Here is a 13017-nt window from a genome sequence, read left to right as displayed (position 1 = left end):
GCTCTTAAATGCATGTTCCTTGTCTTTAAAATTATTGTAAGTACAGTGAGCTGCACTTGGGAGAGATACAAGTCAATATCACTCTTAACACACTGTACCTCGTTAGAAACAATGAAAAGTGAGAATTGCCAACCAAACTCAATCCTGGCTCAATATATATATATATACCTCTAGAATGGTAAGGTAGCATGAATCACTGGATAAAGCAGAGGGAGAATCAGATTATATTCCCACCCCCATATCCAATTTGCTATATTTCCTTAGGCAAGCCACATAAGATTGCCCTTCAGTCCTCGAAACAAGCGAAAGGGCTAAGTACCAGTGTTATTGCTTATTATGATGTCGCCCCTTGATGATGCTTAACCGAGGAAATCTAATGCTCGCTGACTTGCCATCTCTTTCCCCTCCAATATTGGCCAAGCGATGGCCACTGAGTGAAAAATGGCTCCTGTTAAAAAGCGCCAAATGAAAAAGGTCATCTGAAAAAGCTGCAGTCATTCTACATACTGATTATCCTGAAGACAGACTGTGCTACAATTTATTCCACGGACACACAACGCAGTTAAAATTCTGTAAGAAATTTGTAGTTGCTTCAAATTTACAGAGAAGCACAACAACAACAACAACAACAACAACAACAACAACAACAACAACAACAACAACAACAACAACAATGGAGGTGCCCCTGTACCAGCTTTTCATGCTGTCTTTAGAGAAGACGTGAGCCGTATAGGCCCATGAAGTTCAATACAGGAAGGATGCATTCCCACCCACCCCAGACTGCAGTTCTGGTTAGCCTCCTTAAATCCCATCGATTTGTAACAAATCTGATTCTCAAACCTTTATTGAGATATGTACAAAATTCCAGTAGGGTTCAACACACACACACACACAGAGAGAGAGAGAGAGAGAGAGAGAGAGAGAGAGAGAGAGAGAGAGACCCTGCATCTAGCTCCTAATTCAGGTAGGTAGCTGTGTTGGTCTGACGCAGTAGAAAGAAATAATTTTTTTTTAAAAAAAAATTCCAGTAGCACCTTAGAGACCAACTAAGTTCGTCTCTAAGGTGCTACTGGGCAATTTTTTAATTCTAGCTCTTAAATTAGTGTTGTTTACGTTCACAAATCCTCATTGCGTGTTTCAGAACCCTGGCTACTACGTAGCTCCATCTTATCCCCATTCCTGAGTGAACATAAGAAAGCCTACCTTACATTTGTCTGAATACCACTCCCTACTAACAACCGATTGATAAACGTAAGATCAAATTGTCTTGATACCAGGGGCAGTGCAAAATAACTTGCAAGACTGATTCCACTTGTCTCTGTCCACAGGGGCATAGCTTCTCTACTAGTGGCATTTTCTGGAATCTCCCATGTCGCATTGCCGAGGATAGCACATTCCGTCTCGCTAGTATATTGGCCCTGTGTTGATTTGGGATGGTCAAAAGGTAGGACGCCATTGGCTGTCCCCCTCACACCAAACCAAGACTTGCACATACACTATTCCTGATTTGGCTACTAAGTACTTGGAGTTTGTTGTCTAACAATCTGCGTTTCATTATCTCGAATGCAGAATTTTTTGATAAAGCCGTATGGGGTGCCTAGTGAGATTCCGAACAGCTGAATTTTATTAAACCATTTATCGATCTAGGTTAGCACTGTCTGCACTTATGTGCAGCCAGCGGTTCTCTAAAGCCTCAGACAGAAGTCTTTCCTAATCCTAACTGGAGATGCCAAGGACTGAATCTGGGAACATCTGCAGACAAAGCATATGATCTCTTCATTGACCTGCACACAGTTAATGATCGCAATACAAACAAATGCTTTGACGTTTGGAAGAGGGCTGCATTCTCCCCCTGGAACCTTTGAGCACCCCTCTCTTCACGACATAGCCAAATTTATGTTTCAAATGTCCACCAGCTTTGCTAGAATTTTGCCATGCAGCATGCAGCATAGAAAGAGGTCACGCTGTTTGATAAACACATATTTGAAGGGGCCTTCTAAATTTAATGTTTCTTTAGATCCCATCCTTTTATGCCGCCTGAGTACAGAACTGCAGTCTAAGGATGTTCAAAGCACATTTCTTGCTTCAAGTCTGGAGAAAGGCAGTTTATAAAACGAGATAAAGGATCACAGAGACAAGAGTTTACCAGCACAGGCCACACCTGAGAATGATCTCGCGCTTTTTGCAGCTTGTGCACCACACCCAAGAATCATGAATCTGCCTCTTTTCTCACCCACGATGCCACCTTTTTACTTCTCCACATTCATCTGAAAATCTAAACGCAGCCTCCACACAGTCTCCGTTACGAGCTTCAGATAGAAATGTGGAAAAGTGGGTATGAGCTCATTCCCACTCCCTGTCTTCAGCAAAAGTCTGGAATGGACTTCAGATTAGACAACTCACAACTGAGAAGGAAGCAACATGGCTGAATAACTAGAAGGAAGCAACATGAATGAATAGCACATCCTTTAAGTAAAACCACACTTTAACTCTTATCACCTACTCCAAAAAGTTCAAGTTATTTTTCGCTTTCACACACGGTTTAGGGATGGCAAAAATCTGCCACCTCTACCTGCTTTGCAAATTGTATACGCTGTCATTGTAAGGGGGTACATACAGATTATCTTGTCTGCATGTTATGACACCTAAATTTCCACAGCTGACATCAAAGGCAGCTTTAAAAAAAAGGAGATTGTTTACTTACATCCTGTCTTCCATGTAAGCCTCAGTGCCAAAATTTGCAAACCTCTGTTCACACAATGTGTTTTCACTTAAATCCGTAGAATTGCTGAAAAGTACAGAACCATAAAGGTTCAGGTTCTCTTTGGCTTGGTGAAGATTTATTGGGAAATTATTGTTTCTGAGGAACCTTTCTGGGTGGTGCAAGTACTAAACCCTAGGGATGTCGACTAGAAGGAACATTCCTAAATTTTTTGAACGTTGTAGATTTGCCTTGCTCTGGTGTATACGGTGATTTTTGTTCTGCAATTGTGCGATTTGTATTCATACTGTATTGTAATTGCTATTTGCAATAAACAATAAAATTGATTGAATTGAATTGATATTAGAATGAGCTGCTATGAGCCTCATGCTCACATGAGCTCCCCTCCTCTGCTAAACCTAGCACAGTGCCCTGTAACATTTGAATTTAGGAACTGTGGCTTGCTTAAACTATGTTTAGTGAAAAGAATCCAGGATTAAACTGGTCTTGGATAGAAAACTGTGCTCAGTTCAAAATCAATAGCAGCTCCTCCTTGAGATCACAAAAATGAGGAAGGGAGAGAATGTGAACCGAAAGCTTCTGTGGTAGAAACTGATTTCTGACTTTGTCATGAATCATAGTTGTGCTCAGTGCTTTTTTTTCTTGGGGTACGTAGGGGTACGCATACCCGCCTAAACATTTTGTAAATCTAAGCTTGGCCTCATTGAAGGGCAGTATTTCAATACGAGTAGGAAAATGAGAGTACAGTACAGTACATTTTTTAAAAGGAAAAAAGCACTGGCTGTGCTTATCTTACAGTGAAACAAGTTCTGAAAATCACAGAGGCTCAAATTCATAATGTGTAATAATGTATTGATTATTGTTACAATTTGGGTTTGCATATACGCTGTAAGAATAATCGATGCATAATAAATTACAGATTCTGATACCCAGCCTCTAGATTAATTTTCTGCCATTTTTTAAGCCACAAGAAGAAAAGACAGCAAGGGGTTAAATACAATGAAAACACTACACAGTATAGCAAAAGCTGGGAACTTATGATTACAATGTAGAACACTTATTTTTTCCAAATTTTCTAGGTATTTATAATTCTTCTATAGATGCTGTCCCACACACCATGTAGATCTTTTTGTTCTCGACTTTTATTAGAAACACTGTTTCTATTTGGGGCTGTATTGCAAGGCAAAACAACATGCTATACAATTTAGGATCAGAAAGGAAGAGATCTCTTCTCTGCTTGGGAATAAACACAACAGCAAAAGTTTTAGAAGTTTGTTACAAATTGTTCTTAGGGAGTGGCATTGCACAAATATAGCAGCAAACATAATTAATAGAAATGAAGTTATTAAGAATTGCCTGGAATGAGGGCAAAGCTCATGAACACCTGCTTTGGATCTTAATTTTGTTTTAATGAGCCAGTACTAAGACTTTGCTAACAAAAAAGGTGGAAGAAGAATAAAGGGGGGAATCAATTTTGGATCAATACTGTCACAAATGTTTCTTATTACAGCCGTCTGTCCTCGGAACAGGATTAAGTGATCGGTTACTTTTATAAGAGTTTGTCTTAAAGCTTCTAAGCAAAAACCACCAACAAACACAAATAAAGTTTCAAATACGATCGGTTTAGCAAATATAATATTAGAATATTTTGGTGAAAGCCATGTTGATTCTTGACTTCTGCAAGCCTTCTTTCCATGTTCATTTTTCAATGGGCAAGACAATATTAATTGAGGGATAGATAGCTCACGATGAAAATGCCCTGAAACATTTATCGAGATAGCTATTCTAGGGGAAGGAAAGGCAGCTTTCAAAAACAGTTTGTAATGTTTCCCATTATTAAATCCACTTGCTGGGAAATTAGTAGATTAACCAGTTGCAAAATGTTCACATAGACCTATTTTATTTTAATCCAAACAGTTATCACAAGTATTACTTAAAAAATATTAAGATGGCCAGGCATCAAAGAATTGTCAAATACAAGGACAGATACACATTTTACACTATTGCAAATTTGTAACAGGCAACTTATGTTTTAGTGTGAGATACTTAATTTCCTTGGGTGTGTGTGTGTGTTTTCCAACAGAAAGGTGTCTAAGAATTTGTATGACTTGAACATGAACAGGAAGCTTGCAAAGTAATATTTTTGCATAAATGAAGGAAAAAGCATATTGCTCCCTCAAATAATATAACTGTCTATTATATGGCAACAAATGAAAGCATTTGTTTACAGAATGCTGATTTGCACATTTTCTAATCAAACACATATATTTTATAATAGGAAAGAGCAATGAAAAGAAAGGGGGGGAGGTCCAAAGAATTTTTTTTCAATTTTGTAACATGAACATTTTTTAAATTTCAAAGTATTTTTAAAAATTAAAACAAAAATTACAACCCACATTTTGGTAATATTTTTCATTTTACTTTTCCTCATATAGACACATATAGATAACTAGGTCTAATAAAGCAGGAGCAACTAGTTATTTATCCTACCAGGAAAAAGGGCCGTAGGTTTAATATTCCTATTGTAAATATGCTACATTGAACTAAAGAATCATTCGAAGGTAAGTAAGTACTGTTCCTTGAGCAGTTATATAAGCAAAGCTAGGCTTTGTTTGTACACATATAGTTCAGTCTTAATAATTGGAGGGTATCATATCGATGTTTTACAGAGCAATCCCATACATGTCTACTCAAAAGTAAGCTCCAATTGTTTAATTGGGCTTGCTCCCATGAAAATGTGCACAACGTTTCAGTCTCAAGCAAGGTATTTCATCAAATGAAACATCTATAATGTTTCTGTTACAAAAAAAGAGAGAAATTCTAACACTATTTGCACACACCATTCATATAACAGTTTCTCAGCAATATTCTGTGTTTTCCTTACTGGGAAGTAATTATATACTAATATTATGAGAAATAGACATATTTTAAGGCTTAGAAGAACGGGTACGGTATTCACTTTTCAATCTAGCCTACTTCCCACTCAAACATTCAATTAACCGGACATGGGGCAAAATAAACTTTCATATCTGCAGGTTTTTCATTAATAGTTTCCATTGCCGACTATCATAGAATCATTCAGAGCCTAGTGCTTTAAGGAACTTTTAAGAATATGACCTTTTATAACTTGTTTCTTACACATGGGGGTACATTTTAATATCCTCTTAAATAACATATTAATCAATGCTGATTAGGCATAACCACCTTAAGATGCAGAAAATAAAGAACATCTTGGCAAGGTTACGAGTCGATAATGAAACCCTTGCTAAGCAGAAACTTTCCCAGTCAATCTGACAACGTACCAGCCCACACACGCACAAACATATATCTAGACAACAGGCTCAACGGCACAGAAATATACGCATATACATAAGCTTTCTGAAATTAAAGTAAAAGTAATGGCAAGTCTTTGTCTTTCACCTCCCGTTGCCCCCTCAAAAAACACCCTTTCCCAATCACCTAGCAACATCTGTCGCTGCTGCTGCTGCTGCTTTCGATTCTCAATAGGCAGTCTTCACATTCAAAGATGTAACTGAGCCAACGGGGGGAAATTGCAGGTGTAAAGCAAGCAAACGGACAAAATTCAGGTGGATTTCGTTTTCTGCTGTTGTTACAAAAAAGAAAATCCCCCCCCCCAAAATGGCATTTCCTACCTTTCTTCTGAGAGTAGGATGGCGATTGCCCTTGAGAAAAAGTAGGCTTTTCTTCGGTGAAATATTCAGGTTGGCTGTACTGATGCAGGGCCACGTCCATGTCGGAGTACTCACTTTTAAAAACGTTTCCAGGGTAACTACAGGTATACGGCTGATTCACCGCCCAGGCCTGTTCCATATATATGTTGTTGTTATTGTGCAGGACCTGAGCATCGCAACTGCTGTAACTCTGACTATCTTCGATATAAGTGCAATAATCAGAGGGCTGCATGTAGCAGTTGCTGCCGGCAGCCGGGCGAGCTTCATATATTTCTTGCATACAGTAGTTCATCTTGCTATCCTATCGTCAGCCTTATATTTTACATATGCACACATGCGCTCACATGCATATACACACGGAAGCCTGCATACGCATGGGGTGGGCAAGAGAGATGAATACGCAACACCCAGGAAAGTCGGCCGCAAAATTGTATGTTTAACTTTAGAGCGCTGCCCGAGGTGCTAATACCCTCTTTATATTAGGGATGGACTGAGAGCTCTCCTGCCAGTCAAACATATTGGAAAGCAGATTTATAACAGTCAAAGGTCTTAATCTGTGACTGTATGTTAATTCCTCGAGAAGATGGCAGGTAACATTGGCCACCAGACAAAGAGGCGATGCCCAGACAAACCCCCACCGTTGCACGATTTTTTTGGGGGGGGGTGGAATTATAATTTTATAAAGCTACTTCTGTCTCCTTTCAGTATGATTAGAAAACGATTACAAAGGCAAGGATACAGAAATGCCCCTGGTGTTGTCAACTTAAGTGTGAAGCATCACAAAGTACACTCAGGAAATCCTTGAGACGATATGTTCAAAATCCAAAAATCAATAATCCTGGTTTTCAGCATTAACTCCTAGAAAATCCAATAGTGCTATGTTGATGATTCAAGCAGTATGTCCCGTTTTGCAAAAATTTTAGCGTCTAAATCTGTCATCTGCTTTATCGATTTTGATTGACAGAATGATTTGCGTAAACCTTTCATGCCTTACATACACATAGGCCAAACTCCCCGCTGCTCACTAATTTAACACATTTGCAAGAAAGCAGCTTTTTCAAACTTCAGTGATTTCAGTAAGCAATTTTTATTGAATTCAACAGGTGGGAAATTTCAAAACAAGCCATCTTAATCAGCAAGAGAATACTGCTTAAATGTTGAAGTTAAGCTTAATTGGTTTGCCAGTTACATTTCATTAAATTGCTTTTTTCCCTATGATTCAATAATGAAGAGCTGGCTGTTTCTACATCTGTTTCATTCACACACTTATGCTACGAACATTTCAAAATCATTATGCAAGGCAGTCGATAATTAGATAAAGCCTCCTCAACTTTAAAAATAAGAATGTCTCACATTCATTTCGGGTCACACACAAGCTCTTATAACCAGCATTTAAAATAAAGGTCTCAAGCAATTTTAATTAATGCCACTATTACAGTAACAGTGCAAAACTTCTTACAATTTTCGTTGTTTTTCTTGTTTCCCTGGCATCAAACAGTTCTCCAAAAAATTTAAATTTACCCAGTTAATAGGGGTCAAAGGAGTGACTGTAAACAGAAAAGAATGGCTGCATATAAATCAGCAACTATATTTTCAAATCTTTTAGAAAGAAGTTTATCATACTTCTTCCTTCTGTTCCCTGACCACTGTCATAATTTGGAAAAAGTGCTTTGCTAACTCTTCAGAAGGACAAAACCATAGGCTGTCCAATAAGAATCTTAAGGCATTATTTTTGGTCTATTATTACAGTTGGGTTTTCATTTGGAAGCTCCAAAATGAAAAAGGACAATTCTTCAGGGGCACTTCACATGGAATAAAGTTGAGTGTCGAAAATTGGGAGCTTGTCAACCTTACTTTTTATAGGCTTGGATCCAGAGATGTTCCTGCTCACAGAACGTTCAGCCTCCTGATCCCCTTCTTCCCCTTTAACACACACACTTGTGTGTCTGAATGTTCACCCCATTCAGAAAGGTCACCCAACTCTCAGAAGAGATATTGCGAAGGACTGGGGGGCACTGCAGGTGGACAAGGGGATCTCTGGATCCAAGGCATTTTTTAAATTTTATTTTGATGAAGGCTACTCAACAACGTCTAAGATGTAACTACTTTCCACTATGGATTTTTGTGCCTGATAGCCATTCGGCATCGACGGTACAGTGGATTAAAACCATTTATTGTGTTTTCTTTTTCACATTTCTATTTCATTCTGAAATATTCACATCAAGAGTTTTTAATTTAAAAATGTATACCAAGGCCCGCTTCTTCTTCTTTTTTTAACAAAAGTAAATAAATAATCTGGTTTAAAAAGAAAGCTGAATTGACTAAAAACTTGGTATAGCTTATATCTCAAAACTGAATTAATATTTTCCTATCAAAAACAATGAATTAAAGCCTTTGATTCTGCTGCTTAGGCACAAAGAATTTTCAGTGCTGAAAGTCATCCATCTCCAGTTTCTGACTTTTCCACTAATAAGTGTTTACTAAAAGCTCAAGAATGTTAAGGTTTCACTTTGTCACCAAACATTGTCCTGCAGAAATGTCTCCTGTTCCATTTCAGTTTATTTTATGCCAAGACACCTTTCCTGATTATGTCGTTGTTTTCTTCTGTTTTAATAAAAATAATAATATTGACACTAAATAAATCAGGAAAATTTGCTCTTCCTACTCCGTGGACATGACATATATGTTTGATGTGTTGTTAAGTTTTTTTGTTGGGTATAAGCAAGATATATTTATTTAAAAGTACTAATATTCACCTAATATATGATCCATGTAGGCAGGTAGGCAGTCAATCCACTTGAGATATTTTGGGAGTGGTTACTTCAAAAGATTGCCGTTCTGTATAAAAATAAAATTAAAAAAACCAAGCAACTAATCCTTTGCCTCCTGCAGGGAAAGTAGATTGGTTGACATGACTGCACTCAACATCACTTGAGTTTTTCCACCCACTTCCAAGGGAAGTGGAGTGCTCTTTGCGTGCATTGCACATGCATAATGCGGCTGAGATTTAGAAAACATCTACCAGCCAACATGTTTCTGTTTTCTATTACAGTGGTACCTCTGGTTGCGAACGGGATCAGTTCTGGAGGCCCGTTCGCGATGTGAAAAGCTCGCAACCTGAAGCGCTGTATCTGCACAGCACAATTTGGTGCTTGTGCGCATGGGCAAAGTGCGATTTGGCGCTACTGCGCATGCGTGAGCGGCGAAACCCAGAAGTAACCCTTTCCGGTACTTCCGGGTTGCCGCGGGACGCAACCTGAAAAAAGTAACATGAAGCAAACATAACATGAGGTATGACTGTACAACAAAGGAACCACACACACACACACACACACACACACATGCACATGTTACAGTTTAAATACAGATGGCATGATTAAGCCAAAGTTAAGTCTTTCGGAAGGACTGATCGTGAAGCTGAGGCTCCAATACTTTGGCCACCTCATGAGAAGAGAAGACTCCCTGGAAAAGATCCTGATGTTGGGAAAGATTGAGGGCACTAGGAGAAGGGGACGACAGAGGACGAGATGGTTGGACAGTGTTCTCGAAGCTACCAACATGAGTTTGAACCAAACTGCGGGAGGCAGTGGAAGACAGGAGTGCCTGGCGTGCTCTGGTCCATGGGGTCAATGGAGAAATTAACTCAGCGTCCAATTCTCACCTATTGAAACAGTAAGGTGGTACCCAAAGTAGTGCTTAGTAATTCCTTGTGCAAATAAATGGCTTCTGCTTGCACACCGGGAATTTGTCCTGCTCTCCCCACTTCCATGCATTCCTGAAATTGGTTCTGGAGATTTCCTGAACCTTCTGGAGAACAGGTTGGGGATGGAGGACAGAGAGAAGAGAGGTTCGGTTGCACAAGCGGAAACTGTTCCACATGCACAATTATTTACTTGGATACTGCCCAGGAGGACCTTACTGTGCTCAAATTTAGCTGGATGGTGTCCTGAATTTTCTAACCATTAGTTGCTATAAAAAAAATTTAAAAAGTGAAGTACTAACAAGAAAATAGAGTCAATGATGTTATAGCAAGAAATCTTAATACTTCTAAACATCGCCATTGTGAAACTGTTGAAGTTGCAGTTTACTTTTCTTGGGAATATTTATGCCAAACAAACATTCCAGTATCTAGATAAGACAAAAATGGTGCATCACACATGATTTGGTATATCGTATGAGCTACAATGATACACATCAAGTGCCAAGGTATAGCCACAGCTGGGAATATCATTTAAGATTTTTTTATCGGCTTCTTTGTTGGGGTGAGTATAGATAAAACGGGGGAAAGGAAAACTAGGCATTTGTTTTCCACAACAAATGGCTACATGCCATTAGTAACATACAAATACAAAGTAAAGAGGTAAATAAAGTAAACCTGGTGTGGACTGCACACAAGAAGTGAGCTTATTTTAGACAGACATTTGTTAATTACGCAACTAGTACCTGTATATCAAGGCTGTTTAAAATACAATATGTGGGACCAACTTGCTATAAAGATATAAGGTGTGGGACAGAATTATACTCATTTTACTTAGGCATTCAACACACAGACCATTCAACAAGCTCTCAGGGCCGTTTCATTTAGGTAATTCAATAAATTATCAAGGTGACTTCAACCATCAAAATAGAACAAACAGTTAACTAAAATATGAAACACCATTTAAATAAATTACACGAGTTTCAACAGAACTGGCTCTCCTTAGCACGTTCAAGAAAGGAATCTGAAAACTAAAATGAAATGAAATATTTCTGAAATGTACTGTTCTTAAAAGAACAAGCCTGCAAACTGAATTAATTTTACATTGGTTCGAAAAAGAACAATTGATTTAGTTCTTAGTTATGCTACAGCAATTGCTGTAAGCGCACAGCCCGCCGAAGGGAAATCAATAGTCACAATATGGAGTAGAATCTGTTAATGTTTTGCTCTCTCAATTAATGTTCTCTGATGCTCTAATTTTTTATGGGGACACCTAAAAATATTTTTAATTAATATATCGGGAGTACTTTTGCTAAGGGGACAGACTTTTATATTTTTACTGCATAAGGGCTGAGCCACATGGCAAAAGCTGGTAACATTTGACAAGACGATACTTCTTTAAAAATGCTTTCTTGAACAAGAACTGAAGTGGATGATGTTTCCACTTGAAATATGTGAATATTTCAGATCTGAATGGAAAATTTGGTACTGCAGACAGTTACCGTAGAAACGTAGGCAGCACCTTCACTGTTAAAATTAAAACGGCTTTCAAAGATGCTTGAGCAAATCTGCAGAATCTGACCCTTAAGATACGGCTGTGGAAGTACAGCTTTTGTTTATTTATTTTTTTAAAAAGTATTTAAAAGTTCTGCCATCCTTACTTGCATAATACAATGGTCTTTGTACGCTGTGTGGCATTGTGTGTGTGGTATAGGGAAATATGTGGTACAATGGAAAAAGAAGATGTAATATGGCAGCAATGGTAGATTATTTTTATAACTGTGTTGGATGGGAGACTTGGCACAAGTGTGAAGAGATCATTACTGTCTGTTCTATTTTTGACAGAAGTTGTCACCTTTTTGTGCAAATGGGGCAAAAATGGCATCACCCGCACAGAAGGGTGAGGCAACAGCAAACTCAAGAGCAAGCTGAGGTTATCAGGAGTGAAAAATAAACTTTAGGAGGAAAGGTCTACTCTCTGGCCCATCAAAAAAAATAGTTTCATGATCTGTGGAAACTCACAGCTGACTTCAGGTGCCGGATTAGCCCTGGTTTTACTCATATAACAGGTTTTTTTTAAATATAAATAAATAAATAAATGGCAAGCTAACTACACTGAGGTAATTTGCCTCAAAGCATCTGGAACAATAAATGGCACCAACAGCAATTTCAGAAAAATATCTGCTTTTATGTTCATTTCCCAAGATTATACAAAATGGGAATTAAAATGTAGAAGGTTCTTCAAAATACACAGCATAATGGATGATAGGAGGACATAGGTTCTTGAATAACGATGACCATTCATGAACTAAAAGGCTATAATTTCCATTTGGAGAGCAGAACATGTTGTCCGGAAGCCGTCCACAGCCCAATAGGATTTTGCACGTGTTGGGAAATGTACTTGTTCCTACACAGAAAAAAAAGCTTGGTGCAATAAAAGATACCAGCGGCTCACTACTGGCCACGATCGACTTTGCACTCCTGAGCTCCAGGGTTGATGCAAAGAGTGGGGGGCTTGCTGTTTTGGTGCTCTGTTGTCACTCCCTGCTCTGGCTGGGAAGGTTAAATGTGGCTACTGAGGTACTCAGAATATGGCTATTATGCCCGGCCTTTCCTTCCAGCTCTGGAGGGACAGGTGGGAGTTGAGATGGCCATTTTGGGTGATGGGCACTATGACCTTTTGCCAAAACATACCAAGTGTGGAGCTGGTGGACAGGATTGCATTGGGCTTCCAAGGTCCTCCAAAAAACCCATTGTAACTGCAAGGAAGCAGACTGTCCTTCACCTCCAGACTGGATGCTGGGACTGGCTAATTGAGCATGGTGGTTTGCGCTATGTCAATTTCCCTGGGGAGATTCCGGGAGTTGTCCAACCTAGGATGAGGACTATGGGAAGTATTCCACTAA

General features: G+C 38.8%; 1 protein-coding gene across 5 annotated transcripts in view; it reads right to left on the bottom strand.

Annotated features, from left to right (window-relative positions):
* Positions 1 to 13017, bottom strand: part of THRB (thyroid hormone receptor beta) — a 202731-nt gene that overhangs the window by 38132 nt on the left and 151582 nt on the right. The window contains exon 5 of one of the 5 annotated variants that reach the window (XM_060280665.1): positions 6376 to 9252. The exons of the other annotated variants lie outside the window; for them this stretch is intronic. Within the exon in view, the coding sequence (XP_060136648.1) occupies positions 6376 to 6706 (331 nt within the window). The 5' untranslated portion in view covers positions 6707 to 9252. The remainder of the gene's footprint in view (positions 1 to 6375; positions 9253 to 13017) is intronic. 5 annotated transcript variants of the gene reach the window in all.

Source organism: Zootoca vivipara, chromosome 12 (genome assembly GCF_963506605.1).
Source record: "Zootoca vivipara chromosome 12, rZooViv1.1, whole genome shotgun sequence".
In the NCBI taxonomy this organism is placed as follows: Eukaryota; Metazoa; Chordata; class Lepidosauria; order Squamata; family Lacertidae; genus Zootoca; species Zootoca vivipara.
Note: the sequence above shows the minus strand (reverse complement) of the source record. Positions and strands in the feature narration are given on the sequence as shown.